Below are 27982 nucleotides of genomic sequence, written 5' to 3'. Positions count from 1 at the left end.
TTCCAACCACAATGACTGGGTAAGTATTGTAGCATGGCATGGTGTGCCACAAATATGTTGGCCTCAACTTTTGATAATTGAAGGACAAATGTATAAACATGTGAAGAGTGGGCTTGTAATGTTCAGAAGTGAGTTACGGCCATTTCTAGGCTTGTAGTAATCAAGAAACAACGTTCATACACCCACCACCTCTTTCTGCTCACCCCCTGCCACTTTATTACTTATTACTTTTATTACTTTTCCAAAACCAACCTGCTTGATTCTCCCAAGCTTCAAAGCACCAAAAGATAGCTATATTTAAATCTGCCCAACTTGTTCAGCCCCCTGGCTTTAAGAAAGTATGTACAAATGGGGCCAGGCAGCTGCCAACCTTGCAAGGTAGTCCAGATGTGAAGCAAAACCAGATGAACTGATCCTACTTTGTTATCAGGTTACATTAACGGAATCCTGTAAGTCTGAAACTCCATTGCTCCCCCACTGCCTTTACAGCCCAAGAAACTAGGGTGGGTCCCTTCTGAGACATCTGCCATGTCGATATTCCTTCTGCAGTCTGTCTCTTGTCCATCTGTTCCCCTGGCTGTGGCCATTCCCTGTCCCTCTCTCTCAAGGACATCCCCACATACCATCACAGCAGCCCTCACCTTAATTATATGAGCAAAGTATTTTCCAGAAACTTGGTTGTCCGTTTTAATGAAAATCTCACGCAGCACAGACTCTCCTATGGGGTTGTATTTGGCATTGAACTTGTCAAACCGATGGAAGGTGTTACGATCCTATTAATAGAGAGGATGCCAAGTTAAATCCCGATAAGCCAGAATGCAACAGCACTGCCTTCTCTTCCTCACTTAGCATTACTGGTAATGATATATTTCTTTAATCAGAATTCCCTCCATCATCCCCCTTCGATTGGAGAGCAGTTCCTCCCAAGATCAGAAGCTGCTACATATTTCTTTGAAGAGCACTTTCTTCTCTTTGGTAAACACGACCAAATTACCTCTTGGAGTTAATTGAGATCAGATTTTCTATTCCTTACAATTGAGGCAACTTTAGAACTGTGTTCCGGTAGACCCGAAAAAGTCAGGAACTACCATTCTGCACGTGAGACTCTTCTACTGGAAAGAGTTAAGAAAGCTTTGTCCAGCCTAGTGTCCAAAGTTAAGATCACCATTTAATCCACTAGGAAAACCTGTTTTTTTTTATTTTTATTGAAAAGTTTTAACATACAGTTTATCTTTAACAGTCCCCCCTCCCCCTCCCCTCTCCCTCCCTCCCTCCCCCTGTTTTTAATCCTCTTTACAAGTCAAGGAAAAGTGCCCCTCTTTGATGGGTGCATCTGACGTACCGCATGGACATCAAGGGTGTCCACGCTCAGATCGTATGCTGTGAGATTCATGGTCTCAAAGACCTCTTTAAGGGTTTGCTCCTTGCCCTTTTCCACATGAACGATTTCCTCCAGATGTTTCTTCATAGCCCGTTTGATGAAGCGTAGCAGATGCTTCTGATTCATGCAGGATGAAGCATGGATGTGTGTGTCCACCTGCTCAAGGAATTAGTGGATAAGTACGCAAGCTAGGAAGGTGCAAGCTCAAATGTTATCTTAGACATCAGCTCATTAGGTGACTTCAAGAAAAAAAAGTTTTATTCTCAGACTCAGCTCTGGTTTTCAATCTGTAGTACGGAAGTAACACTGACTTTCTTCCAAGATTGTTATAAGCATTAACATAATTATTTGGATGTGGTTTTTTAAAAAGACAGTCCACATATATCAATCCAAAATGGGCAAGCTGAGTGTAAAATTCAGCATTTCTGTTGAAAGTGTCCTGCTATCAATGTAAAACCAGTAGATTCTGCTACTGTTCTCTTATCAGTACAAAGAGGTAAAGGGCTGTACTGGTGAAGCTTTCTACAACAACTATTGAACTTTCCAGGTTCAACCGTCTGTGGCACTGACATAGTCTGTAGCCCTAACTACCAGCACACATTCTCAAATTATACAGTGCTTCTACCTTCCGAATATTGTAGAAGTCACGGTGTGGCACCTTCTTCTGAGCTGCCAGCTCTTTCATCTCGTTGAGCAGGACATGCATCTGGAACTTTGAACTTAAGTATTGAAGTCTCCTATAGCAGAAAGATTTTCTGTCCAAAGGTGAAAAGAAAACAAATTAAGATTTGCACACCCTGATTAGAACATTTCCCATGTGAGTTTTAATTTCAAGAGTATCCCAGAAGCTGGCTCAGTACAATAAATCAATAAAGGAACAATCTGCCTTTCCAGAAAATTTTACATTACTGATGCGAAAGCTAAGTACTTCTTTCCAGAAATAGAATATGGGAATTACTAAAGATCCCATATGATCAAGCCTATGCCAAGTCAGCCTAATGGTGAGAATACAGTGGCTACTGTAGCCACTTTAAGTAGCTACTGTCTATTTACAAAAATGCTAAGAAATTGAAAAAACCTTTTGGCTCCTGATACCCAAAGTTGTTTTAAAATAGGGGTGTCAAACTGCCAGCCTGTGACGTCGTGAGTGTGACATGTCTGTTTTAAAGCATTCTCTATTGTAGTCTGGAGGACACTACCTACCTTCAAAAAGTCCAATACACTTTCTTTCAACTTGAAGAATACATTTTGATTATCCCATAAAACAGTCATTATATGAATTATTGACAATAAATAAATGTGTCTCCCATATAATCTTACAATGACAATGTGTTTTACGTAATAGATTCCATGATCCTAATGTATATAAAGCCATGCTTGTAGTATGGCTATTTGGAAAGAAGGAGTTTGACACCTCGGTTTTGCATATACAGATCAAAAAGGCGGAAAAGAAATACAGATAAAAAAGGTGGAAAACTTACATGGGGCCATTGATGATCAGAGCCATCAGAACATTCATGTCAGCCACAAACTCCTGCAGGTCAGGATAAGGCAAGTCCAGTTCAGTGGTCCTTTTCAAAGTGCAACAGAGAACAGACCCCAAAGACATGAGCGACGTTGCATCATGAAAGGAAAGCAAGGAAAGAACAAGAACCGCTAGCAGCAGCTTACACTTGCCCGGCTGTGCATTAGGGGATAGTTTTTTTTAAAGTAACCCAATAGGTATAAACCTGTCAAAAAAACAGCCTCACCAATAATCCAGAAAAAACACTGTATTATTGTCAATAGTTAGTCACTAGTACTTTGAAAAATTATAAGATGTATTTTACTCGAGAAAATAGAGCAACATGATGTTCTGAATGATTTGTCAGGCCTGAAGTAAGAGACGGTTTCTCAGGCGGTAAGAGACATTTTAGAGCAGCAGACCCCAACTTTTCCAGCTTTCTGGACTGATGGTGGTGGCAGCGGGATGGGAGACGGAATGGTTCCAGGCCATGCGAGCAGCGGGCACGTGTGTGCAGTTCCAATTGTGTGAGTGGAGGGCACACTCGCTTGCTTGCACAGCCCAGTTCTGAACAAGGCCAGGGCCTGGTGCCAGGCTGTGGCCCAGGGGTTGAGGACTCCTGATTTAGAGTACAGTGTCGTCAATATCTTCGTGACATCAGCCTCAAAGTTTCTTTTATATCAGATCAAGGAGTTACAGTAGGAGTGGTGTCCTATGTCTGGAGCCCTAAACTTGGTTATGAGCTAGAGCAGGGGTCCTCAAACTTGGCCATTTTAAGACTTGTGGACTTCAACTCCCAGAATTCCCTAGCCAGCCATGCTGAAGTCCACAAGTCTTAAAGTGGCCAAGTTTGAGGACACCTGAGCTAGCGGGTAATGAATGTCAGATGGTTGGATCCACATCAGATCGAAGTGAGAGCAGCTGAAGATGTCGAGCTGCAATATCCTGCTTTTCCTTCCTTGCTGTTTCATTCTCAGTCCAGAAGTGTATTTTACTAGTTCCAATTGATACAAAAACTAGCATCAGCCCGGACCAGTGTTTTTCAACTTTGGCAGGTTTAGGATGCTGACTGGGGGAATTCTGGGAGTTGAAGTCCACACATCTGAGCCTGCTAGTCTGGACTGTAGCAGTCTGCTTTAAAATCATTGTGGTTTCAGTGATGCAGAAGTCTTGAGTTCACTATTCAGTTAGCACAAGCTGCAGATAAGTTACAATTCTTTGTGTTTATCTACTGTATTTTGGCTACTAACTGGTTTCAGAGAACAGTGAAGGCCTAAATATTCAGACTCCTGTGTAGCTGGTGGTACTTCCTGTTTTTAGCTTCTGCCTTTTCAGGCTAGGCTGATGGGAAGTTAGAGAAATGTTGTCTGGTAATCACACCAAACTTGTGAAAGTTTCCTAGCAATTGTTCCAATTGCACCATTGTGTTTTTTTCCATCACTTGCCACATACTTTTAAAAGGCTTTTTGTTAAACTTGACTTTCCCAGGATGTCATGAAGCTGTTATTTGTTTCGTTACTAAAGAGTGAAGTTTTACATATTTTTTAAAATAACCTTTTTATAGCACTTTGCTTTGAAAGTGAAAGTAAAAATGAAAGCACAGTGCACATTTTTTATTTATTTGCTTTACTCTGTTCTATTAATAGCATGTACTTTTTAGTCAAGTAATAAGCTTTCCTAACTGAAATCTGTTGTCTCATTACAGGTGATTGGCAACCACAGCTCCAGACTATTTAATAAATATTATTTTCCATGTTTCCTGAGGCCAGATAGATAAAGGAAAAAAGTTGTCTGCTTTCTTGCTATTGTAGTAATGCTAATCACCGCACACTATATGCACATAAATAATGATTGGCAAAAAAAAGGAAATGTGGCAGATCCATTTTGTGTATACCACAAAATATTGCTCGAGAATATACCATGAGCCTTCCTAAAATATAGATTACCTCCATATTTCTGTCTTAGATAATTATAGATTAATGTTTACTTTCATTACATCGATGTTTCGTTTGGAGTTTATTAAGTCAAAACATTCATGATTCCTAGCTGCTGAGAAAAATGAGAGGATCAGAAATCTTGCTCAGCTAAATATGAACCATAGATGACATCATTGGCCCAGATGTTATGTCTCTTCCAGTTTTTCCCTATTAACCAGGTTATTCTCATGACCTCAGCCACCTACTTACTTGTCAGTGATGTCCTGCTTGGTGTACACATGAACTACTCCATTGACCATCCTGAGGCCAAAGCCAAGATCTCCAGGCATTGAGTCAGGATCACATTTCTCATAAGGGTGCTGGTGTGCAAATGGCGGATGCACTGGAGCATCTGTAATAGAGGAAAATGCTTACAAGAAGCCACCCATCTGCCCAGTGACCTTGGCTGTTGTAGTTAAGAGTTGAATAGAATGCTAAAAGAGAAATACAAAGCTAATTTACCTCGGGCCCACACTATAATTCCCCCCCCCCTTTTCAGGGGTTGCTGAGTTCCCATCCTCTTCCTCCAATGGTGCATGGGCACAAACCAAGCAAATCAGTTATGCAGAGGCTGAATAGGTACAGGTAGTCCTATGATGGCTATTAGGATTGGGTTTTCCATTGCTATGTGATGTGGTTACAAAGTGTGACTGCATCACTTAGAGATAACAATCCCTGCAGTCCTGGTCATTGTTGTTAATCAAATCCCATGGTTGTTAGGCGAGGCAGCTTCCTGCCAGTATTCACAACCAAAATCAGTGGGGAAGCTGGCAGGAAGTCTCAGGCTGAAAGGGAAGTAAGTGACTGTTGCCAGGTGGGGAAGGGAGCAAGCGAGTGTCCAGGGGAGGTTGAGGAGAGAGCGAGGGAAGATCTGGAGGAGTGTACAAGAGGTGAGGCACAGGTCAGCATGGGTTTACAAGGGGAGTGCAGGAGAGGCATGGGTCGGGGAGGTGAACAAGGGTGCATGAGGGGGGAAGGGTTGGGGAGGGAGTATGAGAGTGTATGAGAGATGCGATATAGGTTGGGGAGGCTGTGTGAGAATGCAAGGGGTTGTGCAGAAAAACCCAGCAAGGGTCAGGGAGGGTGTGAGGAGATGTGGGAGAGGCATGGGGAAGGTTGGGGAGGTGCAACGGAAGCAGGGCAAGGGCCAAAGAGGCTGCAACTGGCTGGTATGGTACAAGCGAGGAGGGGGCTGGGGGAGGTTGCATGGGTAAAAGAGACTTATCCCAGCAATTTGTGATCTTCCCTGCCAGCTTCCCCACCGACTTTCTGGGCAAGCTGGATAAGGAAGATTGAAAATGGTGAGCATGTGATCACAGGGTACCGCAACTAGTCATAAGTGTTAACCATTCATAAGTGCCAAGCATCCATATCACAACTGTGGGACCGGGTGGTACTGGGATATCCAGAACTCCAAGGACCAGTCGTAACCATCATCCCCTAGCATTGGTTTAACTTAGAATGGTCACTGAATGAATGGTCACAGCTGAGGACTACCAGTAACCAGGTTAACTTTATATTGCATGTAGAATGTGATGGGGCCACTGCAAAGTAGTACCCAATCCTCCCCAGATGTACTGGGCTACATCTCTGCCCATCCCTCACTTGGCAGCTTTCCATATTTGAGGATGGTAATCCAAAGCATCAAGAGACAAAATGTTGAGGAAGCCCAATTATGTTACTCCTTCCCATTTACCTCAAAATCTGTTTAGATTGCAAGTTTCTATGGAAACACAGAAAACTTGCAGCTTTGGATGTAGTCGAAAAATGTAGACTACACGTAAAATTCCTTTGTTATTCCTGAAAAGAATGCCTTTTTCTCTTTCTCTTTGAATTTTAGAAGTAAGTTTCTAATTGGCTTTAGACATAGCTTGAGATGCATTGGAGACGCCTGTTTCAACTCATCAAATCTACAGGCTTTTTGTTTCTCCTGTCATAGTTAACAAAGATCCTATCCCTGTTCACTTCCTTTTCCTTTATTAGCAAAATCCAAATAGAATATACAGAACACAGCATATACCAAATAAGTGCAATCAGCCTTTTTCAGCATAGAACTGGAATTTCCTACATGCTTTTTAAAATCTCTCCCTTAGACCCCACATAAAAAAATCTGTTAGTTTACAGAAATCTTGCAGAATGCATAAGCATGGAGAGATAACTGTGGAGTTCCTGCAGCTGTCCAGTCTAGTCTATCCCAGGAGCAGATAATGCAGGATTTGTTATTGCAACCGTCACTGATTGTGAAAGAAGTTGTTGGGCCTCAAGGTCGTCTCCTTCCAGACTATTTGCCAGGCTTCGTAGTTTAAACTATCAGCCAAAAATCCTATTGAAGCCTCTTTTTCTAACTACCATCTGGCCATCTCTGTCACTAGAATTAGGGAAATGCTTTTTGTCAATCCATGCCCAGTTTTGATCCTTACCTGCAGCCACAGGAGTCTCAGGAATCTCCTCGTACATCCTGGGGGCAAAGGGTTTTTCTGAAAGATCCTGCAGGAATCGTGCTGTGGTTTTACAGAAGCTTTGCAGAGAAAGCCCCATGTACTTCTCCCGGATAAACAATGCTTTGACCACACTTTTAGCAGCATCCAACAGGTCTGTGAAAGGCACCTGTATAGGGTAAAAGAAAAGCAGTTTATTCAACCGAGGGGGGTTGTCAAAACCTCGTTGTGGAAAGTTTCACAGGCTAAAAAACAGAAGGAACACCAGAGAAGCAGTCTGAATACCAGAAGGCCTCAACAAAGGTTTTGCATTGCACCAGAGTGACTGTCACGAAAACCAGCTATTAAGGAACATTGCCAAAATACTTTCTAATATGTTCTCTGTGATCTACTTTTTCTTTACAGGAAGCAACATTTGGAGATCACAGGATTCTTAATCCATGTTTTATCTCATATGCATGGTTTAGTCAACTGAAGCTATCACAACATCTTAATAGTCTGCAGAGAAAGTTACGATGCAGCCAACTTTATATCTGGCAGGTCTGCAAGAAGCCAAGTCAAGTTGGTTGTTCAGCAAAACTCTCGTTCACACATACATATTTCCCCAGGGGTTTATGGCAAATTGACTTCAGTCTCCAATGGGAGACTTGAGGAAGTTTTCTGTTCATCATTTTATTGTTTAGTATGTTTTAATGACCCTAGCACTGATGATGTTATCTAGTTTTGATAATGAAATGTCTGCAAGAAAATAAGGAAGCTCAGAGAGCACCAAGGACCCTCATGCTTTAAATAAGTTGTTGTTTTATATTAAGGAATAAGACTTTTCTTTTTTGTCTTGTATGCCACTCAGATTCACATAGCTTGAGTTGGGCACTTGAATGAATGAATATTCAACAGCTAGTAGTTCCAGTTCAGCCATTACAAAGACTTATATAACTCATTATGCAAGTAGCAGTGAACAACCGCCATCCCCGTTGCTTGTTGCATTGGTGTAGTAAAGAAAAACTTATCTCCCTGCTCACAACATGGTTGCCTCAGCAGGACCACCAAGATTCTGGCTCACATAGAAGTGACCAGGGGAGAATTAGGCTCTGAACTACCAATAAATATTGGTAGTCAGTGGACACTGACTTTTCACTTATATCGCCACTGTAACTGCTCCAGTGTAACTGTGAGAGGGAAGGATCTGCTTACTGTGCTCACCTTCTCAGCTGAGGAAAATATAGCAACATTTGTGGCTGGCTCCGAGGCTGAGGTTTCTCTCATTCACTAGATTCACTGGCTTCCCTCTCTTTTGCTTTACTTATTTATGTATTTGTTTGTTAAATTTAAATTTCTCTCCTGTCTTTTCATCAACAAAACAATCCACACTGGAGCACGTGCGTGAAAAATAAGCAAGAATAAGTTAGAAAATAATTGTTCAAAATGGCCGTTCTATCAAACTTTCCCCCCCTCTGAAATGTAGGGCAGCAATGCCAGAGCAGCACAGAGGAATCGGTTTAACCCAAACATAGATAAACAGCTACATCTTAAACTGATCATCCTGGAAACTTCAAAAGCTTGGCCCCAGCCATAACTCAATAAGGGGAGACTTGCCCAGCTGGAGTCCTGAGAATGCCCTCTTTTGGGTTGCTGCATCCCAGATCCCTGGCTGATGTGGCACCTCCGAGAACACATCCTGACTTGAACTTGGTTGAAGGGCAGCTCAGCTGACGAGTGACTCTATCAAAGCTCCTGGGGAACTTACTTCCCAGAACCCTGCAAGACCTTGGGTTTTTGTAAAAACAAACAACATTCCAGTTCTCAGCAACAGCAACAGCAGTTTTCTTCTGCATTGCTCTGGAAGTCAACCCAAATCAGCATGGAAGAATATGCAAAACAAAAACCACATGCTTTTGCGGCAGCAGCTGTATGGGTTATTTTTTTTCTTTCTTTCTTCAAATTCATCCCTCAGCCACTAGGAAAAACAATTAAAAGCCAGTAGAATGTTTTTTTAAAAAAAAACAAGGGTGAATAAGCACTTTGAAGGGATTCTACCCCTTTTAAAATGTTTTTTTAAAAAAACCACCAACGTTTGTAAAGTGAGAAAAATTGCATCTCTTCACTCAGGTGGGGGAGCAGAACATAGTTTTTTAAAAAAAATAATAAGTACTCAAAAATAACAGAGCTTAACTTTTCTATTTTACTGCTTGTCCCAAAGGTGCTTTTCCAAAAGGTAGCTGGACTTTCTTGGCATTTTCCTTGAAAACATTTCGCTTCACATCCAAGAAGCGTCTTCAGTTCTGAAGAAACATCACCCAGTAGCTATCTAATGTGAAACTCTTTGAATTCTGTGATTTTCAAGGAATGCATATAATATTTGGGGAATGTAGAAAACCTTGTACAATGTGGTTAGTGTATCTGTCTACCTAATTTACTACCTTACCCTATTAAATTCTCCATTATAGGAAACTTTAACCAAAAAACCCCCTGTTGCCTGTGGTCCACGTGCTTTATATTCAACCTATGTTTTCTCCCTAACTCGGAGCAAGGACAGTAGTTCAGCTTTCCCCAATTTAGCATCCTCCAGATATTTTGGATTTTAACTCCCACTCGCCTTGACCAAAGTGGCTTAAGGTAATGGGAGTTGTCATTGATGTAGCACGCATCAAGTTGTAGATGGGTATCAGAGACTAATTGTTTCTCGGGTATTTCCAAATACAGCAGCATTATGTTCTGTAGCAGGAGTAGACAACTAAGTATCTTTCAGATGTTTTCATCAGCAACAATCAGATTATTGATAATGGAGACCAGAGGTTTGGGGGCTGTAGTCAAAGATAGGTGGAGGATGTCAACTTGCCCATCTTTGTGGGAGGGTCTCTGAAAGAGAATCAATGTGTATGTGTTGTGGAAAATGAGAACAATTTCTAAACCAAACAGACTTACTCCACATGTCTCTTCTCCAGAGATGGCGACCCTCTGGAACTCTCTCTCCAAAAATACATCTCGCTCTTTTGGAAGGTGATCTACTAGATCTTCACCCTGTTCTTTAAATAATCTGGGGGGAGAAGAAGAGGGAAAAGAGGGAGAATGAAGGAACCACCATAAGGAATAGTCTCTGATCAATTCTGTCAGGCTACAGGAGTCCCCTTTTCCAGCAGGTATGTGAAGATACAAAATCGAATACACAAACATGGGCAACACAGGGACTTTCAGGCGTATCCTCCAATGGCAGCATTGTGAACTATGGAAAGGGGTGAGGAACAAGCAGTGGGCAACAAATAGTTTCAGACCTGTGGGCATACAACATACAGCAGAACTAGTGGAAAAATGTCCCTGAGCCCCAAATTTACCAGTTGCTTGGCTGCCCATTTCTATATTGAACAATCAAACATTTGGTTAAGCAGGGGTTTTCAAACATTTTCAGGCTGCAAAAATTCTTAGATTAAAAGAAAAATCCTGGAACCCATAAAAAGGAGGCAAACTTCTAGTGATAAAAAAATTGACTGTGCTTGAATCAATCTCTTTCTTTCTTTTCTTTCTTTCTTTCTTTCTTTCTTTCTTTCTTTCTTTCTTTCTTTCTTTCTTTCTTTCTTTCTTTCTTTCTTTCTTTCTTCCTTCCTTTCTTTCTTTCTTTCTTTCTTTCTTTCTTTCTTTCTTTCTTTCTTTCTTTCTTTCTTCTCCATGAAGTTCTGGTAGAACCCCATAATTCTACCAAACACAGTTTGAAAAAAAACCTGATGTAGAGTATCAGAAGAATAGATTTCCCAGGGCAACAACTTGTCCTGGCAAAGCTGAAAGAGCTGATCATCTGCCTAAAACAATGAGAAACATCCTACTTGGCTGAGCTTCTGGGTTCACTAGGACCCAAGCTGCTCAGTCAACCAATGCACAATGAAAGAGGGAGGGGGAAAGGAAAACGTAAAACAGAGACAAACAGCTCTATCCACTATGCCTGCCTTGAAAATAATTGCTTTAAGAAGGACAGGAGGGAAACAGAGCTCAGAAAAGGAACAAGGGAAAGCAACCAATAGTATAAAGTGAGGAATTCCCCACTCACTGGCGTTGAGATTTATGGGACTCGAAGATGCAAAAAATAAAATGAGGTTTGGTTTAGCCCAATAATATTTGGTGTAGTCCAAAATAAAATGGTTCCCCTATTTTTCAATCTTAAATAGGATTTTTTTCTCAGAAGAGTTTGCTTAAGTGACACACACAGATAAGCATTTCAATATGGCAGCTGACTTCTGCCTTTCCTTTTCAGCGATGTCTTTTTTCTAACATACCAAACTTTTCTTGGAGGACAAATTCACTTCTGGGAGTAACTCCACTTCCATTCTGAATTCTGGTTTTATCTGAATCCTCCCAATATGGTTACTCAGCCTTTCCCCAGCCTGGTGCCCGTTAGATAGTCCATCATCATCCCAAAACAACAGGACAGCAACATGTTGGGAAAAAATGCCTTCACTTAATGTGGATTAAGGTTTTCTTAGCAGTTTGTGGAATTAATTTTAATAGCAACATCCCCAGCGGTGGTACAATTGCATGTGGGATACAGTGTATGCAGGGGGGCAGAACTTTTCAAAAGAGAAGGTCACTCACTCTGGATCAGTCAAGGTGGGAATAAGGAGAAGAGTCAGCCTGCGGGAAAGTCCCGCACCCACCCCTGAGTCAAGGGCAGAGAGAATTAAGGCCAGGCACTCACTGTAGGTCGGCATCACTGTCAATTTTCAGGAAGTCCTGTTTGGCTCTGAGTAAAATGTCAGGTTCTAGTCTGAGGACAAATGGGAAGTGGAGGCCAAGGCCAAGAAAAGGACAAACAGTCAGAGAGAGGAGAAAGAAAGAGGAAGAGGAAATGGTAAAGAAGATGAGGAGAAAAAGAAAAACATTGGCATTAATGCAGAAACCAATATCAGAAATGGCAGACACTATACAGTAATATACTAGCAATGGGGTCCAAAAGAGAATGAATGTAAGAGGTCCATGTAAGATATCATGACTACGCTCTGGTTTGGTTAGTGGAAAAGCACTGCTGGTTCCCACATAATCTTTTCCCTTTATTTGAATTTCCTTCTCTCCTTCCTTTCTCTGCTTTGATTACTGTCAGCCAGTTTGTTTCCCAAACCAATCCTAAACCCTCTACCCAAACTCCTTTCATAGGGTCTGCCTTTAAGAGATATAGGTAGGTAAATAGCTCAATTGCTTTCTCTTTACTGGGATAAACTCATTATACACATATGATCCATATAATGCCCCTTTACAACTGAAGATCAAAGACTTTTGGGACAGTGGGAATATTTTCACTGGAACAGAAGGAATCCGTTATCTCCAATATTGCCCTGATAAAAGGAAGTCTTACACTCTCCTTAAGAAGTTATTTTCCTGGATCTCTATTTGTGCTTCTTCTCTAAAAGTCTGATTTTCCTAGATTGCCACAATATCCCCCACTGGGCATTTTTGGTAGTGGAAAAACTGGGCTTCTAGAATAATTTTTCCCCCAGTGAGTAGACTGCCTTCTTGCTGTTCAACAGAACTCACATGCATTAATCTCTACAGCAAACCATGTTCTGCCTATTGTCTTCCTTCTCCTTAATTTTTTTCCTTCCAATGGATCTTTCCTTCTGTCTCACCTCTGCAATTCCCTCTTCTTTCTTCAGAGAATCACAAGTGCACCACTGGTTGCCAGGCATCAGGCAGGTAAACAGGCAACTGGCACCTTCCATTTCCTCTGCCTAAACAATGTCCCCCCTTCACATTGAGGCCCTGGCTTGAACCACTGAAGAAATAGCTCTGAGACTTTGCAGCCCTTCACAAGTGAGATTCTGGTTAGAAGTAAACATCTGCAGGCTCCTAATGGCCAAATATGCCATTATTCCACCATGCTGTTTCCTCTCCCTGTTCTGGTCTCTAAGAGACTATAGGAAAGTACAGCAAGATGGAGGTACATAAAACCCAGATATTTTCTGCATGCTGTAAGGTTGCTAGTTGCTAAAGAATCTTGTCAGTGACAATCTAACAGTAAGAAAACTGTGTGCAGGACAAGCAAAGTGTAACAATATCAGCCACACACATATATGCACATAGACACACAGTCGTGCCACTGACAGATGACTATATGAATGCTTCTCTTGACATGATGGTTGCTATTACTGCAGAAGTAGAAGCAATGAAATGACATTCCTGGATATTTCCAAAGTCTCTATCACACTTTTTCTAGACCAGGGGTGTCAAACTGCCGGCCCCGCAGACCGGATGCGTCACGTTAAAACCGCGCCCACCCCATTACCGGCAATGGGGGAAGTCACGATACGTCGCGAAACATCACGTGACGTTACGAGTTTGACACCCCTGCTTTAGACTGTAAATAATCCGTTTGATTAAAAAATCCATTTAATTTCTTCCCATCTTTTCCAGTTTCAAATATTCTTACCATCCTGCTCTCTTTTTCCCAAAACTCCAGTGAAATGTTCCATCCTGCTCTTGAAATATCACAAGGAGTTCGGAGAGAAGCTAGGAAAAGTCCAAAAAACATTGGCAACTTACTTCACATCCTGGCTAATCTGCCGCTCCAACCGTTGGCGCCTCTCTTCTAGCTGTTCGATGGGGCTGTCTTCTGGGAATTCGTAGGGAGCACTGCGCATTTCACTCTCAGCCAATGAGTGACAAAACAACTCCTGCAAGCATAGCAGCACAGTGCTACTGGAATATCCATACAAGTGTGCATGCAACTTCAATGAAGGACTTAATCATTCTATGAGGTTAGATAGATGGGCAGGCCCCTAGTCCCTCCCCTTAAACATTGCCACCTTAAAGGAACCAAAAAACATGCCTTTTCCGTGGCAGCCCCTGCCTTATGAAACACTTCTCAGGACTCTACCCTCCTAGCCTTCCAACCAGCACTGAAGACTTGGCTCCCCCTGCCCCAACCCTTGTGCTGGGATAGGATGAGGGGACGGCATGTTGGAAGCTTGACTTGGCACCAGGGTGGGTTTTTTTTTAGTATTTATGATTTTAATAGTTTTAATATGGTTTTTATGTGGTTTTAATTCTTTATTTGGAGCTATCCAGAATTTGGTATAAGACAGGAAGCCACAGGTAGTCCTTCGGTTACCATAATGGAACCTGTCCATTACAGTTGTTAGTTGGGATGACCACAAATCAGGTCGCCCATATAACTGACCTGATTTTAGGATCTTTTTTCTGGTGGTTGTTAAGCAAATGCCATGGCTATTCAATAAAGCAATGGTTTGCTATAGGCCAGTGTTGCCAAAAACCAGAAGTAAAGACCGGTTTTCGGCCAAATGGTTGTAAAATGTGGTCACATGACTATGGGAAGTTTAAACCACTTGCTTAATGCCCAAAGTGCAGTCACGTGATCGAAGGGAGCGGGTGGCTGTTGGAATTCAAATCTGGGTCAACTTTGGGGGAGCTGTCCTAACTTTGAACAGTCATTAAGCAACCAATCGTCGGTCAAGGACTACCTGTATATAAATGTTTTAAATAAATAAATAAGGGAAGCAAATTTCTATTATGCGTAAGAAACAACCATCTGAGGAGTCCATCAAAGGCTGTTCTGGGACAATCTGCCAGGACTAGAATCTCCTGCCAACATCAGTGAAAGTTCTATGGATTAGTTCAGTGGATTAGAAAACTATAACATGATGTACCCTTGATTAGGACAGTAATTTACATTGAGGTCATAATTATAGTAATCTAAAATTGTTCTAGAGTTGGCTGTTGGATGAATCTTATAACTGCTGCTTCTCATTGTTCAGGTCATCAAAGGACACATCAATGATTAATAAAGGCAAGGCCACACCCAGGAGCATACCTTATCCAGGATGTTTTAGACACACTGATCTGTCAACCTCAAGGAACTGCCAAGTAAACAAGCTCTTACCTGCTTCCTATTAAAGTAAGGCAGAAGCTACATAACCTAACACAGTGTTTCTCAATCTTCCCAACTTGAAAGATGAAGGGACTTTAACTCCCAGAATTCCTCAGCTAGCATTTGCTAACATTTCCCTCTCTCCACCAAGATGTGAAGCCTGAGAAACACTATACTACAGTGTAGTGTATGAAGCCTATCCAACTTGTCAAAAAACCCCACATGACCACGCTGCTTAGTGACGGCAGTTCCGATAGTCCTAATTGCCGTCTGTCCTGAGCGATGACTGCATGGCTCACTGAAAGAGGTCATCATGTGGCCATGACCTGCAAATTCTTGCCAGCTTTCCTTCATCAGAAGCCAGCAGGGAAGTTCACAAATTGTAATCATGTGACCGTGGGATGCTGAGATTTTGTAATTGTGAGGCAGGTAACAGCCGTAAGTACAAGGACCAGTCTTAACCACTATTCATTCAGCACCATTGTAAGTTCACTGAATGAGTGGCTGTTAAATGAGGACTACCTGTATTAGATTACAATGTTATCACCTCCAGTGGCTGGCTTCTGGCGCATACTTTGGGAAGTTCGGAGTAGAAGGTGAATGGACAAAAAACCCTTGTTCTGCTTTTAATTTCTGGGATCCAAAATTAAGTTGCTTCAAGAGCAATTCTTTACTAACAGACTTTAAATCTATTTTCTCCAGTCAACCATTCTCTCCCATAAATGCTAGAGAACCACATGGATTCAAAACAATTTTCTCCAAATAGAATGACAAATGGTCTTTTTTTCATATTAAGGAAAACAACCCAAGAAAAATTGCATGACTTTAACGTGTTCATTTTACAGCCTTTCTTCTACAGTGAACAGTGCACTGCACACACAACTGGTGAGGAATAAGCAGATCTACCTCAGCAAGCTCTTTGTACTTGCCATCCATGGAGGTCCGTAGGTCAACAGGAAAATGCTTCAGGCAGTGGGAAGGCCCTGGGAGAGAACGTGCAGGCTGCAACTGCCGGGACCGTGGCCCTCCTCCGTGGATCTCTGTGGATGCAAGGAGGATGGGAATCAGGCAGACAGGAAAAGCTACTAGGTCTGAGAAGCAAGAGGAACGAGCCAAATATTAATAACATCCTCTTTCTCCTTAGATCATAGGCAAACTTGCAGTTTTAGACCTCAGTTTATTCAGACTCATTTGTAGATCTTGGAAGTCGGCAGATTTTCACTGAATTACTGTTATTACAAGACAATTCACTTTTCCATAAATACCATCCCAGTCCAGTTGGCACATTTAAAGGAAAGTGACTTTAGCTTACAGAAGGTATATCACGTATATCACACATACCCCTTTGTTCACTAATTCAATGTTCTCCCATATTAGCCTTACAAATCAGTTCAGAACTGCTAACTATGCGAATCAGGGTGGGAGAGCATTCCATAATGTATTTTAGAAATGTCCAACATTAGTTCCTTCAGCTCCTCCTCCTTAAAAGAGAAACAAGCTTGTTATTTGTGAATAGTTTCCAAAAACTATTTCTATCTTTGTGCTATGAAAAATATGCTGTTGGGACTCATACCGGTCTCATATGTGATAGACATATGATACTAATGACAATTTTAATATTCAAAATGGTTAGGAGGCAAGTGTGACTAGTAATGAGTAGCTATTAAAAACAAATATGAACATCTGTGTGAAGCGTGCTTGGTTTTGTTTTTCATTTCTGGCTTCATATTTCTCAATGCAGGAACCTATGCCAAATTTGCTTGTTACACACTGAGTCCATGTTAAAAATAAGAAATAACTTCCTAAAAGAAATGGAGTCCTTTATGTTCTCTGAGTCATGTGTTTCGTCATCACATGACTAAAGAGCAACATCCATGCTACTCAGTGTGAAGTTCTTCCCCTGTTTATATATAATAGTTTGCCCTGCCAGTGTTGGTAAGGGACCAGTGTTGGTATGATTGTCTGTTTGGTAGTTCCTTGATTAGGGTATTGTTTTCTGCTTGATAGTCTGGTGTTAATCCCTGCTTATCTGTGTATATGCTTCTGGAGATATGTTCTGGTCTTTTTGTTTCCTTCTTATATTTTTATTGACTAGGTATCTATTGATGATTGATTAGTCTGAATGCCAAACTCCCAGGAATTCCCTAGCATTTTGGATTTAGCTTGGTCTAAGATGCTCACAGTTTCCCCCTCAAACTATGGCTGAGTCTGTCTATGTATTGTATGATCAAGGAGTTTTCACTGTGTCTTCTGACTGCGAGTGAGTTCTTATACTGCATGTTGTAGATGACCTCTGTTTTTGTCTTCTTGGAGACTTTTGATTTACTTAACATGTTTTGGAGGGCTTTTATTGGTTTGTGTACTATGTGATGTCATGTGTTGTAATAATCTGTTCGTTGTTTCTGAGATCATCATCATCATCACCATCATCATCATCATCTGGTTTAGGTTTTCCTGTTCAGTTGAAGTCCAGTTGATAATTCCAGCTGGGTAGCGTATTACTGGGACTGCCCATGTAAAGCCATTAATACATGGGCAGTCCCAGTGATATGATACCCAGCTGGAATTATCAACTGGACTTTGGCTGAAATGGAAATCTAGATCAGAAAATGCATAAACTTTTGAATAAGCACCATGCTTCATCCACAAAGTGACATCAACAGATTGTACCTGCCAAGAAAAATAGGGGGCAGAGGACTATTGCAAATTCACCAAACGGTAGAAGAAGAAAAATGAAGTTTGAATGACTATGTGAATCAAAGTACAGAAAAATTGCTGCAGGCTGTGAAAACAGAGAGCATTATAAAAATAACAGAAACAAAGGCAGAATATAAGGGAAAACGGCTGGATGACAAATTAAATAGATGGAAAACCAAATTTTGCATGGACAGCATTTGAAAAATATTGAAGGAAAATGTGATAACAACTTGACATGGACATGGCTTAAAATGGGAACCATCAAGAAAGAAATGGAAGGCTTAATACTGGCTGCTCAAGAACAAGCAGTACAAACTAATGCCATGAAAGCGAAAATACAAAAATCCACTGACAATCCAAATTGCCGACTTTGCAACGACAAAGTTGAAACTGTTTCACATCTAATATGTGAATGCAGCAAAATTGTGCAAACTGATTACAAAGCTAGACATGACCGAGTTGCTAAATTAATCCACTGGACATTGTATAAAAAATACGACTTGCCTATGTCCGAAAAGTCATGGGAACATACGATGGAAAAAATTGTTGAGAATGAGAGTGTGAAGATTTTGTGGGACTTTTGAATACAGACAGATCGCCATTTGGAACACAACACGCCAGATATCGCAGTTGTAGAGAACCGAACGTACAGCTGATTGATATCGTTGTACCAGGAGATGCCAGTCGAAGAAAAAGAACTGGAAAAAATTACGAAATATCGTGACCTGGCCATCGAAACTGCACGATTATGGATGAAATGTGTAACAGTGATACCCATTGTCATCGGGGCACTGGGAACTATGTCCAAAAACTTTGCAAAATACATCAAGAAATTGCAGCTTCCTGCAATAACTCCAGCAATGCTACAAAAAACTGCGCTACTCAGAACATCTTACATTTTAAGGAGATAACTGGTTGATACCTAGGACGCTGGCAGCAACCCGTGTCAACCATTAGTGCCAGTCAATTTGAGTGTTCAGTTGACTGAGGTTCATGTTTAATGAATAAAATAATAATAATAATAATAATAATAATAATAATAATAATAATAATAATAATAATAATAATAATGATGATGATGATGATGATGATGATGTTGATGTTGGAAGTAACCTTGGAGATCATCTAGTCCAATCCCCTGCTCAGGCAGGAAACCCATACCATTTCAGAGAAATGGTTGTCCAGTCTCTTCTTAAAAACTTCCAGTGTTGGAGCATTCACAGCTTCTGGAGGCAGGTTGTTCCACTGATTAATTGTTCTGTTGGGAAATTTCTCCTTAGTTCTAGGTTGCTTCTCTCCTTGATTAGTTTCCATCTATTGCTTCTTGTCCTGCCTTCAGGCACTTTGGAGAATAGCTTGGCTCCCTCTTCTTTTTGGTAGCCCCTGAGATATTGGAACACTGCTATCATGTCACCCCTCGTCCTCCTCTTCATTAAGACATACCCAATTCTAGCAACCGTTCCTTATGTTTTAGCCTTCAGTCCCCTGATCATCTTTGTTGCTCTTCACTGTACTCTTTCTACAGTCTCAACATCTTTTTTATATTGTGGTGGCCAAAACTGGATGCAGTATTCCAAGTGTGGCCTTACCAAGGCATTATAAAGTGATATTAACACTTTGAGTGATCTTGATTTTATACCTCTGTTAATGCAGCCTAGCACTGTGTTGGCTGTTTTGGCAGCTGCAGCACACTGCTGGCTCAGATGCTTTTGATGTGTGGTAGTGTTTTTCTTTACATGCCTATGTTGGTAGTGCTTTAGTGAACTAAGTGATCAGCTATTTTTTGATAAAGCTGGAAGTCTGTTTCCTTTTTCTGGCATTCTGGGTTGCCACGATGCATTTATATTCATTTGAATAATGTTCTCACAGCTCCTCTTTGGGTTGTTACTTTGGTAATGGAGAACTTGGTTAGTGTGGGTTGTTTTCCAATAGATTTTTTTTTCTAATTTGCTGTCATGTTTTTCCGATGATGAGGATAAGAAGGGTAGTGTGTTATTAGCTTTTTTTCTTCCCTTGTGAATTTTATTCCCTTGAGGCTATTGCTGATTGTTTTCATGTGTCTTCTTTAATTGTTCCATCTTTATCATGGTGTTTAGCTGTCATCTACATACTGAATTTATACTTTTGGTTGTACGTATGGCAGGGCTATAGTTTCTAGATGCTGAGAGTGGTGGTCACATAGGTGTTCTTCTAATTTTTTGTCCATTTAACTGAAAGTACTGAGGCACAGTTGGGACGCGGTGGCTCAGTGGGTTAGGACGCTGAGCTTGTTGATCAGAAGGTCGGCAGTTTGGCGGGTCGAATCCCGAGTGCCGCGTAGCAGAGTGAGCGCCTGTTACTCGTCCCAGCTTCTGCCAACCTAGCAGTTCGAAAGCACATAAAAATGCAAGTAGAAAAATAGGGACCACTAAGGTGGGAAGGTAACAGCGTTCCGTGCGCCTTTGGCGTCTAGTCATGCCGGCCACATGAACACGGAGACGTCCTTGGACAAGTGCTGGCTCTTCGGCTTTGAAACGGAGATGAGCACCGGCCCCTAGAGTCGGAAACGACTAGCACGCAAGTGCGGGGGAACCTTTACCTTTACTGAGGCACAGGTTAATGAGGACCATGATTTTGGGTATTTCAACCTTAGTGTATTGGCTTATGTATGTTGTGTAGTACTGTTGCTATGGATTCTTTCACTAGTACTAGTTCTTTCACTAGACATAAAGAGTGCTGTTACTTTGGATGAAACCATAATTTCATCTTCCTCAGTTTTTAGGTCTTTGATTTTCTGGATGCACTATATTTTCTGACGGCATTTTATTTTCTAAAGGCATTTTGATTTTTTGAAGGAGCATAAATAAACAACCAAGTTCAGAGAGCACAAGGACTCCACAGTTCAACCCTGAGCTACTTATAATCTCTTCTGTTGGTCCCAAAAGAAGTGCTATCTCTACCCAGATCAGATTTTTCCCATCTGTCCCTAAGGACCCATCATTAGAAATAAAATAAGCTCCAAAATCAAATGACAGTTGCCAATGAATATCTCTCTCTCCATGAGCCTGTCAACATTTGAAAACCATCTTAATAACCAACTTCCTCTGTTGGCTGCAGCACTCAGACACCAGACAGAAAGCCCCAGATTTTTAACCTTTCCATGTTATGTAATCTGGAAATCCCCCTCCTAATAATGAAAAGAGCCTTCCACATAGTTCTTCCACATGAAAGAATCTCATTTCTTTCACTATATGATCATGCACTATTTTTGTAGATAGCATAAAATGCATAAGCCTCACCTGTTCAACAGAGCCCCGTGAGTGTTAGGCAAGTCACCGCTATTCCCCTCCCCAGGTATAGGAAACTAAAAGAAATGGACTAGCCTCAGATAATAGTGAATGATCTAAGCCAGGGGTAGGCAACCTTGGCTCTTTTATGACTTGTGGACTTCAACTTCCAGAATTCCTGAGCCAGCCCAGGAATTCTGGGAGTTGAAGTCCACGAGTCATAAAAGAGCCAAGGTTGCCTACTCCTGAAATTCTAAGGGATTTCACAGTCTTCTCCACAATGGAAATCCACGCCATAGTTATTTTGTTGCCATCTTATCCCAAATATACCAAGGCTGATAATCAAATGCAGGGGGGGGGGGGAAATCATCCAATGAGTTCAGTGTTTACTGAAACACATACACAAAACTGGCACTTTGTACCTGAGTTTCCCTTGGCTATGCTTGGGAAATGCCAGCAGTGAAATAAAAAGATTTGCAACCAGGTATGGAAAGGGACTTTTTGCAGGATTTGGCCATCCAAATTATAATGGGGAAAACCATTACAGCTTCTCTCAAAGTAGAAAGTTCTAATTTCTGCCATGTTTGGTTAAGACATTTTTCAACTTCAGCAACTTTTAAGTTGTCTGGACATCAACCCTCAGAATTTCCCAGTCAAGTCATTTTGAGAGTCATAGTTCACATATCCTAAAGCTGCTTAGGTTGAGAAACACTGGGTTAGTAGTAGAATTTCCTATAGATCTTCTTGCAGTGTTAAGGACAAGAGAATGCTACTGAAGGTGCTAGGCAAGCAAAACAGGCATATTTTTTTATCATTTTCAATATAGTACACTTTGCAGTCTGGGGAAAGCCTTCACAGCCAAGACTCAAAAGCCCCAAATCCTATCCTGCTAGTACACAACTAATACGTCAGTTTGGAAATTAGTATCTTAGCTGTCTTCCAGACACTGAACGAACAAACATCCTTTGTTCTGTTTAAAAAAAAACCTGGCAAAACCACCCTCCTTCCTATATGGACTGCAAAGGCCAAGAGAAAAACCTCAGGAGAAATCAGCCAGCCTTATCCTGGGCTTCAGGGACAACATCCCAAGAAAGCTTTGCTCCCAAAGTCCATTCTGTTGTGCTTTCAAACCTCAGGCCTTCATTCTTTAATGAGAGCTACTGCCTGCAGATCAGACCTTTCCTCTCTGCTGCTGCTGCTGCAACAGAACAGCCACTCCTAGCTCGAGGCACAGGCAGGGGTGGGTTTCGGTGGCGCTGGAGAAATCTACAGAGAGATGGCCAAGAGTATGGTAATTCCTTTCTCCAACCCCCTCTGCACAATGAGGGGCCGAGTAAGTAGCAAAAAACAGAGAACCACCAGCATTGACTGCATCTCCTTCTGTTGTAGCTTTTCATGCCATAGAATGAATATGGATCTCAATGTTCCTAAAATAAAGTAAAGTAAACTACGTGGAGGTCAAAGGAAAGGGATTGAATGGAAGGCAGGGGGACTCAACACATAAGAAACAAATTACGAGTCCCAACCACAACTCTATGGGTCACAGAATACACTATGCACCACAATATCACACCCATGTAGAGATGTGCATTTCTCTTTCAACAGCTTCCTCAGCACCATTTTTCCACGCTACCAAAATATCCCCGCTGATGTTACCTACAGTCCTTCAAAGGAAAATAACCCTCTCCAATTGGAGCCCAAAATTGAATGTATCAACCTCAGCACCCCAAATTCTCAGAATGGGCACTATTAAACAGAGGTTAGATGTCTTAAATATGTGATGCTAATACTGAGAAGGAACAAAAGCACAGAAATTATTGCCCAGCCCATTCACTAGCTGCATCCAGGCTCCATTTAAAAGCGATCCTTTTTCCTAGCAGGGAGAAAGAAGCTAAAGATCCATGAGGTTAATGCTACTATTCAGTTCCAGGCTTTTAAAAAATTGCTTGTAGTTGCATTGTTCTAAGATGCTCTAAACCAGGGGTCCTCAACCTCTGGGCTGTGGCCCATTACCAGGGTGCAGCCTGTTTGGAACTGGGTCGCAGAACTGGTGGGTGAATGCTCGTGTGTACGCATGCAACTACACTTGAATGAGCAGCGGGCGAGCGCACATGCATGCGAAGCTCCATTTGTGCAAGCAGTAGCCGCACATGCCTGCCACTTGTGCAAATGGAGCTGCACAGGCTCAGTCGCCTGTCACTCACGGAGAACCATTCCCTGTCTGCCGACCCGCCAATCTGCAAGGTCAGAAAGGTTGGGGATTGCTGCTCCAAACAGTCCAGAAAATAATTTTTGTTCATGCTAAAAAGGTAAGCCAGCAGCATATACAGTAATTTATTTATTCAGTTGAATTATCATTTTTTGTACAAGAGTTGAAAGCAGCATACATAGTGCTCTTCCTTCCTATTTGTTCCCACGACAGTAGCCCTGTGAGGGGGTTGGGCTGAGAGAAAGTGACTGGCCCAAAGTCATCCATAAGCTTTGGTGGCTGAAAGTAGGTTAGAACCTGGATCTCTTCATCATTTGTCTAACACAGGGGACTTCAAACTTGGCCCTTTTATGATTTGTGGACTTCAACTCCCAAAATTCATCAGCCTGCCTGGCTGAGGAATTCTGGGAGTTGAAGTCCACAATGTTAACTGTGATATAGAGCTGTGTCTCCACTGAAACTATGGTTTTCAGATAACTTCTAGCCTGGACTCTAAAGCCCAACTCCAGTTAATTTTAGTGCAGACTGCTTTTAGGTAAATCCAAGAGGAAGGAAAAAAAGAGGAAGAAAATGGATGGGCCACACAAGACAGAAATTAAGACTGTAAACCAGATCATGCTGGGAGTGTGAATATTCTAACTCCATTAGCCTTACAGGCAAAGCAATCCTGAAGTTGTAAAAGATAATAGCAAGAAGGGGAATGGTGGGAGAAAAGATTCAAAGGCAGGGAAAAGATATACTAGTGCAACTGGGTAACCTCTGCCAAATTCTTCACATGGCACTGAAACCCACAGTCAAGAGGTAGGTAGTACTTTAAAGCTTTGTAATTAATCACAGGAGCTGCCTTTTTGAGTAATAACCAATAAGCAACATTTTATCCAGATTCATTCATTTTCTTTCTCTGTCTCTCTCTTCTTCTTTTTTCTTTCTTTCCTTTCTCTCTCTCTTTCTTCTCATTTCATTTCATTTACCAGTTTATACAGCTGCCCATCCCACAAACCAGAGACTCTGGGCAGGATACAACAGAGTCGGCTATTGTCAGGTAGTTACCTCATAAAAGGATTGCAGTCTACCTTACCCTTTTTTCCGTTTGCCAAGCTATACATCTCTGCTGTCATTAGTGCAGGCATTCAAGAAACATTCAATTTGTGATAAATATGCACTGCCCATTCTGGCAGTCCTTGGTTGATTTCTGCCATCATACACTGCTCACATGCTATACTTGTTAACTTCTCCAAGCAATTACTCTCTGTAGTGCTGGTCAAGACCCACCCAAGTCAGGTATTCTCCAAATGTTCATTTCCTTGTTATGCCTTCTTTGGTCATCACTCAAATATATTATTCTAAACATGAGTCCTACGGGAATAGGGCGGTATATAAATTTAATAAAATAAATAAATAAATAAATGTATTAGTAATTAGTAATAATTGCATATGCAATTATTTTTTGCATATGCAAAAAAACATTTAAGGAAGTTCATTAATGACCTGAAAGGTTAGAAATTGCATCAAGTAGTTATGGTAGAAGAAATAAGGTTAAGGTCAAGAAAGGAGGGTGGGTACATTGTTGTAGCAGGGAACAATTTATCTCTTGAAGTTACTCCTATAAATCTCTCAAAAATCAGTACCAAATGCAGTTTACTTAAACCACAGGAAAGCATTAATTAGGGTACATAGAAATGATGTTTTTAGTCAAAAGCGGATATTAAGGTACCTTCAATCTAATTTACTACTAGCTTACTACTAACAATACCTAACATGAATGACCAGCCATGCCAAATTTGTTGGTGCCCCCCACAAATCCTTGGATATAATTCCAAATCCCCACCAAATATTACAGTCAATTGTTACTTTTAATGTAGCAGAAAGGAAAATCATTAAGCACACGTGGAGTGATTATATTAAAGAACTTTACTGAAGTAATTTTAATAACATTTTTCAATAAATTCAATTACAGTATGTTTTTGTCCTAGCCCTGATACTTTTGGGGAAAAAAGGTAATGTACAAAATGTAATGCATATCCCCAACCTGAAATGAATGTCCGTCCAGAATGTCTGTGCTCCAGGAACTTAGAACAAAGACCTTTTCTCAGTTTTACCTGGAGATGCCAGATACTGAACCTGGTGGCTTGGAGGCTCCATATCCCAACGCAGAGATCCTGCCTGGCTCTTTCCTTAGACATTTCAAGTCATTAAAAAAGCAAGCAGTCCCTGGACTCTCCTCTGTTTGACTCTGCTCCTATCTTAGTAGCAATGGGGATGCTGGGTTTGGTAATGATGGTCAAGACTGTCATAGAAAGAAACAGAGCAGACGTGTGACAACTTCACATGAAGTATTTTGTTGCAACCTCAAGAGGATTTCAAACTAGAGGAAGAATCTCAGATTGTCAATGCGTGTTTGTATATAATATTCCTAGAAACATTGTTTTTGGAATGAGATAGAACAGGGGTGTCAAACTCAATTTCTTTGAGGGCCACATCAGCATTGTAGTTGGGTGGGCGTGGCCTACTGGGTGGGCGTGGCTAGAGTGCGTATGGCCTACTGGGTGGGCATGGCCAGCTCTACATCGTTCGCATTAAGGGTGCCTATGGGGGCCTGGGCAGGAGTGGGACAGATCTGAGGGTCTCTGGTAGGAGGAGGGTCTCTGGGCCAGGGCCAAGGCAGTGGGGCCCGTTCCCTCACTGTTTCCAGGATGGCTTCGTGGGCCACATGAAACCACTTCGCGGGCCGGGCCTTGTGTTTGACATGTCTGAGATAGAGTAATTCCCTTTTTGACAATCATAGCTACGCTAACTAGAATTCTTACCTTGGTGTCTCAGCCAGCTGCAAAGTAATAGCTTGCCCGTTTCCCTCCTGCAAATGAGGTCAGCTCCATCCCTCTCTATGCTTCAAAAGTCCCTCAAGACTTGGCTCTGTGATCATGCCTGGGGGTCCCAGCAGACCAGGGAGATTTTGCAATGGCTCTCTTACTGCGATTAATATTATCTTCTCTTGTTCGTGTGCCTTTTTATAATTATGTTTTCACTGTGACTGTTCCTATGTATTGATTTCCTTTTTGATAAAGTGATACAAATATGTTAGAATAAACAAATAAATAAATAGGACCCGGAAGTTTTGACTGCACCCTAGAAACAGCTGCAGAACAGTGGCTGATGAGGTAATTTTTGAATGGGCAGATTTTCCATGCTTTCGGTTTTAAAATGGCTTAAACCCTACTGGTATTAGTAGCCTATTCCTCAGAGTTTAAGTAACCACATTCCTACTCTCTTTCCAAACCACAGAACAGGTTTTGCTAGCACCACACTCACCCAGAACAGTGGGGCAATGCAGGAACAACTAGTTTGGCCACTGAGCTTATTCATTTCTGAGTCCACTGAAGACACAGGAGAATTCAATGAGCCCGCACAAGCCTCACTTCAGGGTGGGTGATCACAGGAGACATCAGGCCAGGCAGCCATGACCACATCTGTCAAATCTCATTTATAGCCCTCGCATTATTCCAGGTTCCTAAGGCCAGCTTAAGCCAAAGCATTACAGTAGGTATATGGCAGGAAGAAATATTTGCAGAGGCCATCCCGCCCCTCTCTAACTCTTGATCCAAGCACAGGCTAAATAGAGATAAACTCCATCATGCCTTATTAATGACCATCACATGGCTCCCTAATATGATCTCTGTGTACACTGCAAATAGCCAATTCATTAAGAGAAACCAGCAGGGCTGTGCCAATTACCAGGAGAAAGCTTGGCAGCTCTATCAAAGCCAGCATCTGTCTTGATCTCATGAGGGGCCCAGTCAAGTACAGCTGGTCCTGTGAGCTTCAAGGACAGCCTGAGCAACACAGATTTCCCACCACTCCCATTCTGCCCCCATTCACAGCAGCTTCAGGCTGAGGCTTCACATTGGCCGAGCAGTCTCCCAACTGAAAAGCATTGATTCTAAGCCCAGATTGCCAACAGTGCTACACCCATGTAATTTTGCAGAAAAAATGGGGGGGGGATTTTTAAACCTTGCTCTACATATTTGCCCTCAAACAGCTTAGAGAAATGAAGACACAGCATTCTTATTTTACTTCCTGCCCTATCCGCAGCATGATTAATTCCAGCCTTCCTCTCCTTGGTGTGCTCTAGACCAGGATTTCTCAACCTTGGCAACTTTAAGATGGATGGACTTCAACTTTCAGAATTTCTGGAATTCTACCCATGTTAAAGTTGCCACGGTTGAGAAACACTGCTCTAGACAATTAACATGTTGACTGGAAATTCTGGGAGCTGAAGCAGCCCACCAGTTTGGGAAAGAACCATCTCTTCTTAAATTCACATTAGCTAGAAATTCTGGGAATTGTAGTCCTAATACATGTGGAAGGCACTAAATTGGAGAAGGCTGACCTGAAGTGTCAGCTTCCTGTTTTATGAAGAAATGCTTTCACCAAGATTTTAACTATAGATACTAGATCAATAACTATATTCCCCTTGCATTGCTTTTCATGGAATTCTTTTGAAAATCCTAAGTAGCTAATAGAGATGCAATTATTGAGATTTCTCAAGGATTTTTTGTGACATCCAGAGAGATACTGCATCTGATTTAAATGTTATTATACATTCTTCTTGTTTCATGCTGTCCCGTCCCCTCCTCCAAACACACA

At 41.6% G+C, this 27982-nt stretch overlaps 1 protein-coding gene across 2 annotated transcripts in view; it reads right to left on the bottom strand.

The window, feature by feature from the left end:
* AMPD2 (adenosine monophosphate deaminase 2) overlaps positions 1-27982 on the bottom strand; it is a 66521-nt gene that overhangs the window by 13565 nt on the left and 24974 nt on the right. For both annotated transcript variants that reach the window (XM_081323178.1, XM_081323177.1), the window contains exons 2-11: positions 16073-16206; positions 13822-13952; positions 11984-12052; positions 10225-10336; positions 7282-7468; positions 5072-5213; positions 2863-2952; positions 2007-2136; positions 1343-1537; positions 642-773 (exon numbers count right to left, since the gene is read on the bottom strand). In XM_081323178.1, the coding sequence (XP_081179304.1) occupies positions 642-773; positions 1343-1537; positions 2007-2136; positions 2863-2952; positions 5072-5213; positions 7282-7468; positions 10225-10336; positions 11984-12052; positions 13822-13952; positions 16073-16102 (1218 nt within the window). In that variant the 5' untranslated portion in view covers positions 16103-16206. The remainder of the gene's footprint in view (positions 1-641; positions 774-1342; positions 1538-2006; positions 2137-2862; positions 2953-5071; positions 5214-7281; positions 7469-10224; positions 10337-11983; positions 12053-13821; positions 13953-16072; positions 16207-27982) is intronic.

Source organism: Vipera berus (genome assembly GCF_964194415.1).
Source record: "Vipera berus genome assembly, chromosome: 3".
NCBI lineage: Eukaryota > Metazoa > Chordata > Lepidosauria > Squamata > Viperidae > Vipera > Vipera berus.
Note: the sequence above shows the minus strand (reverse complement) of the source record. Positions and strands in the feature narration are given on the sequence as shown.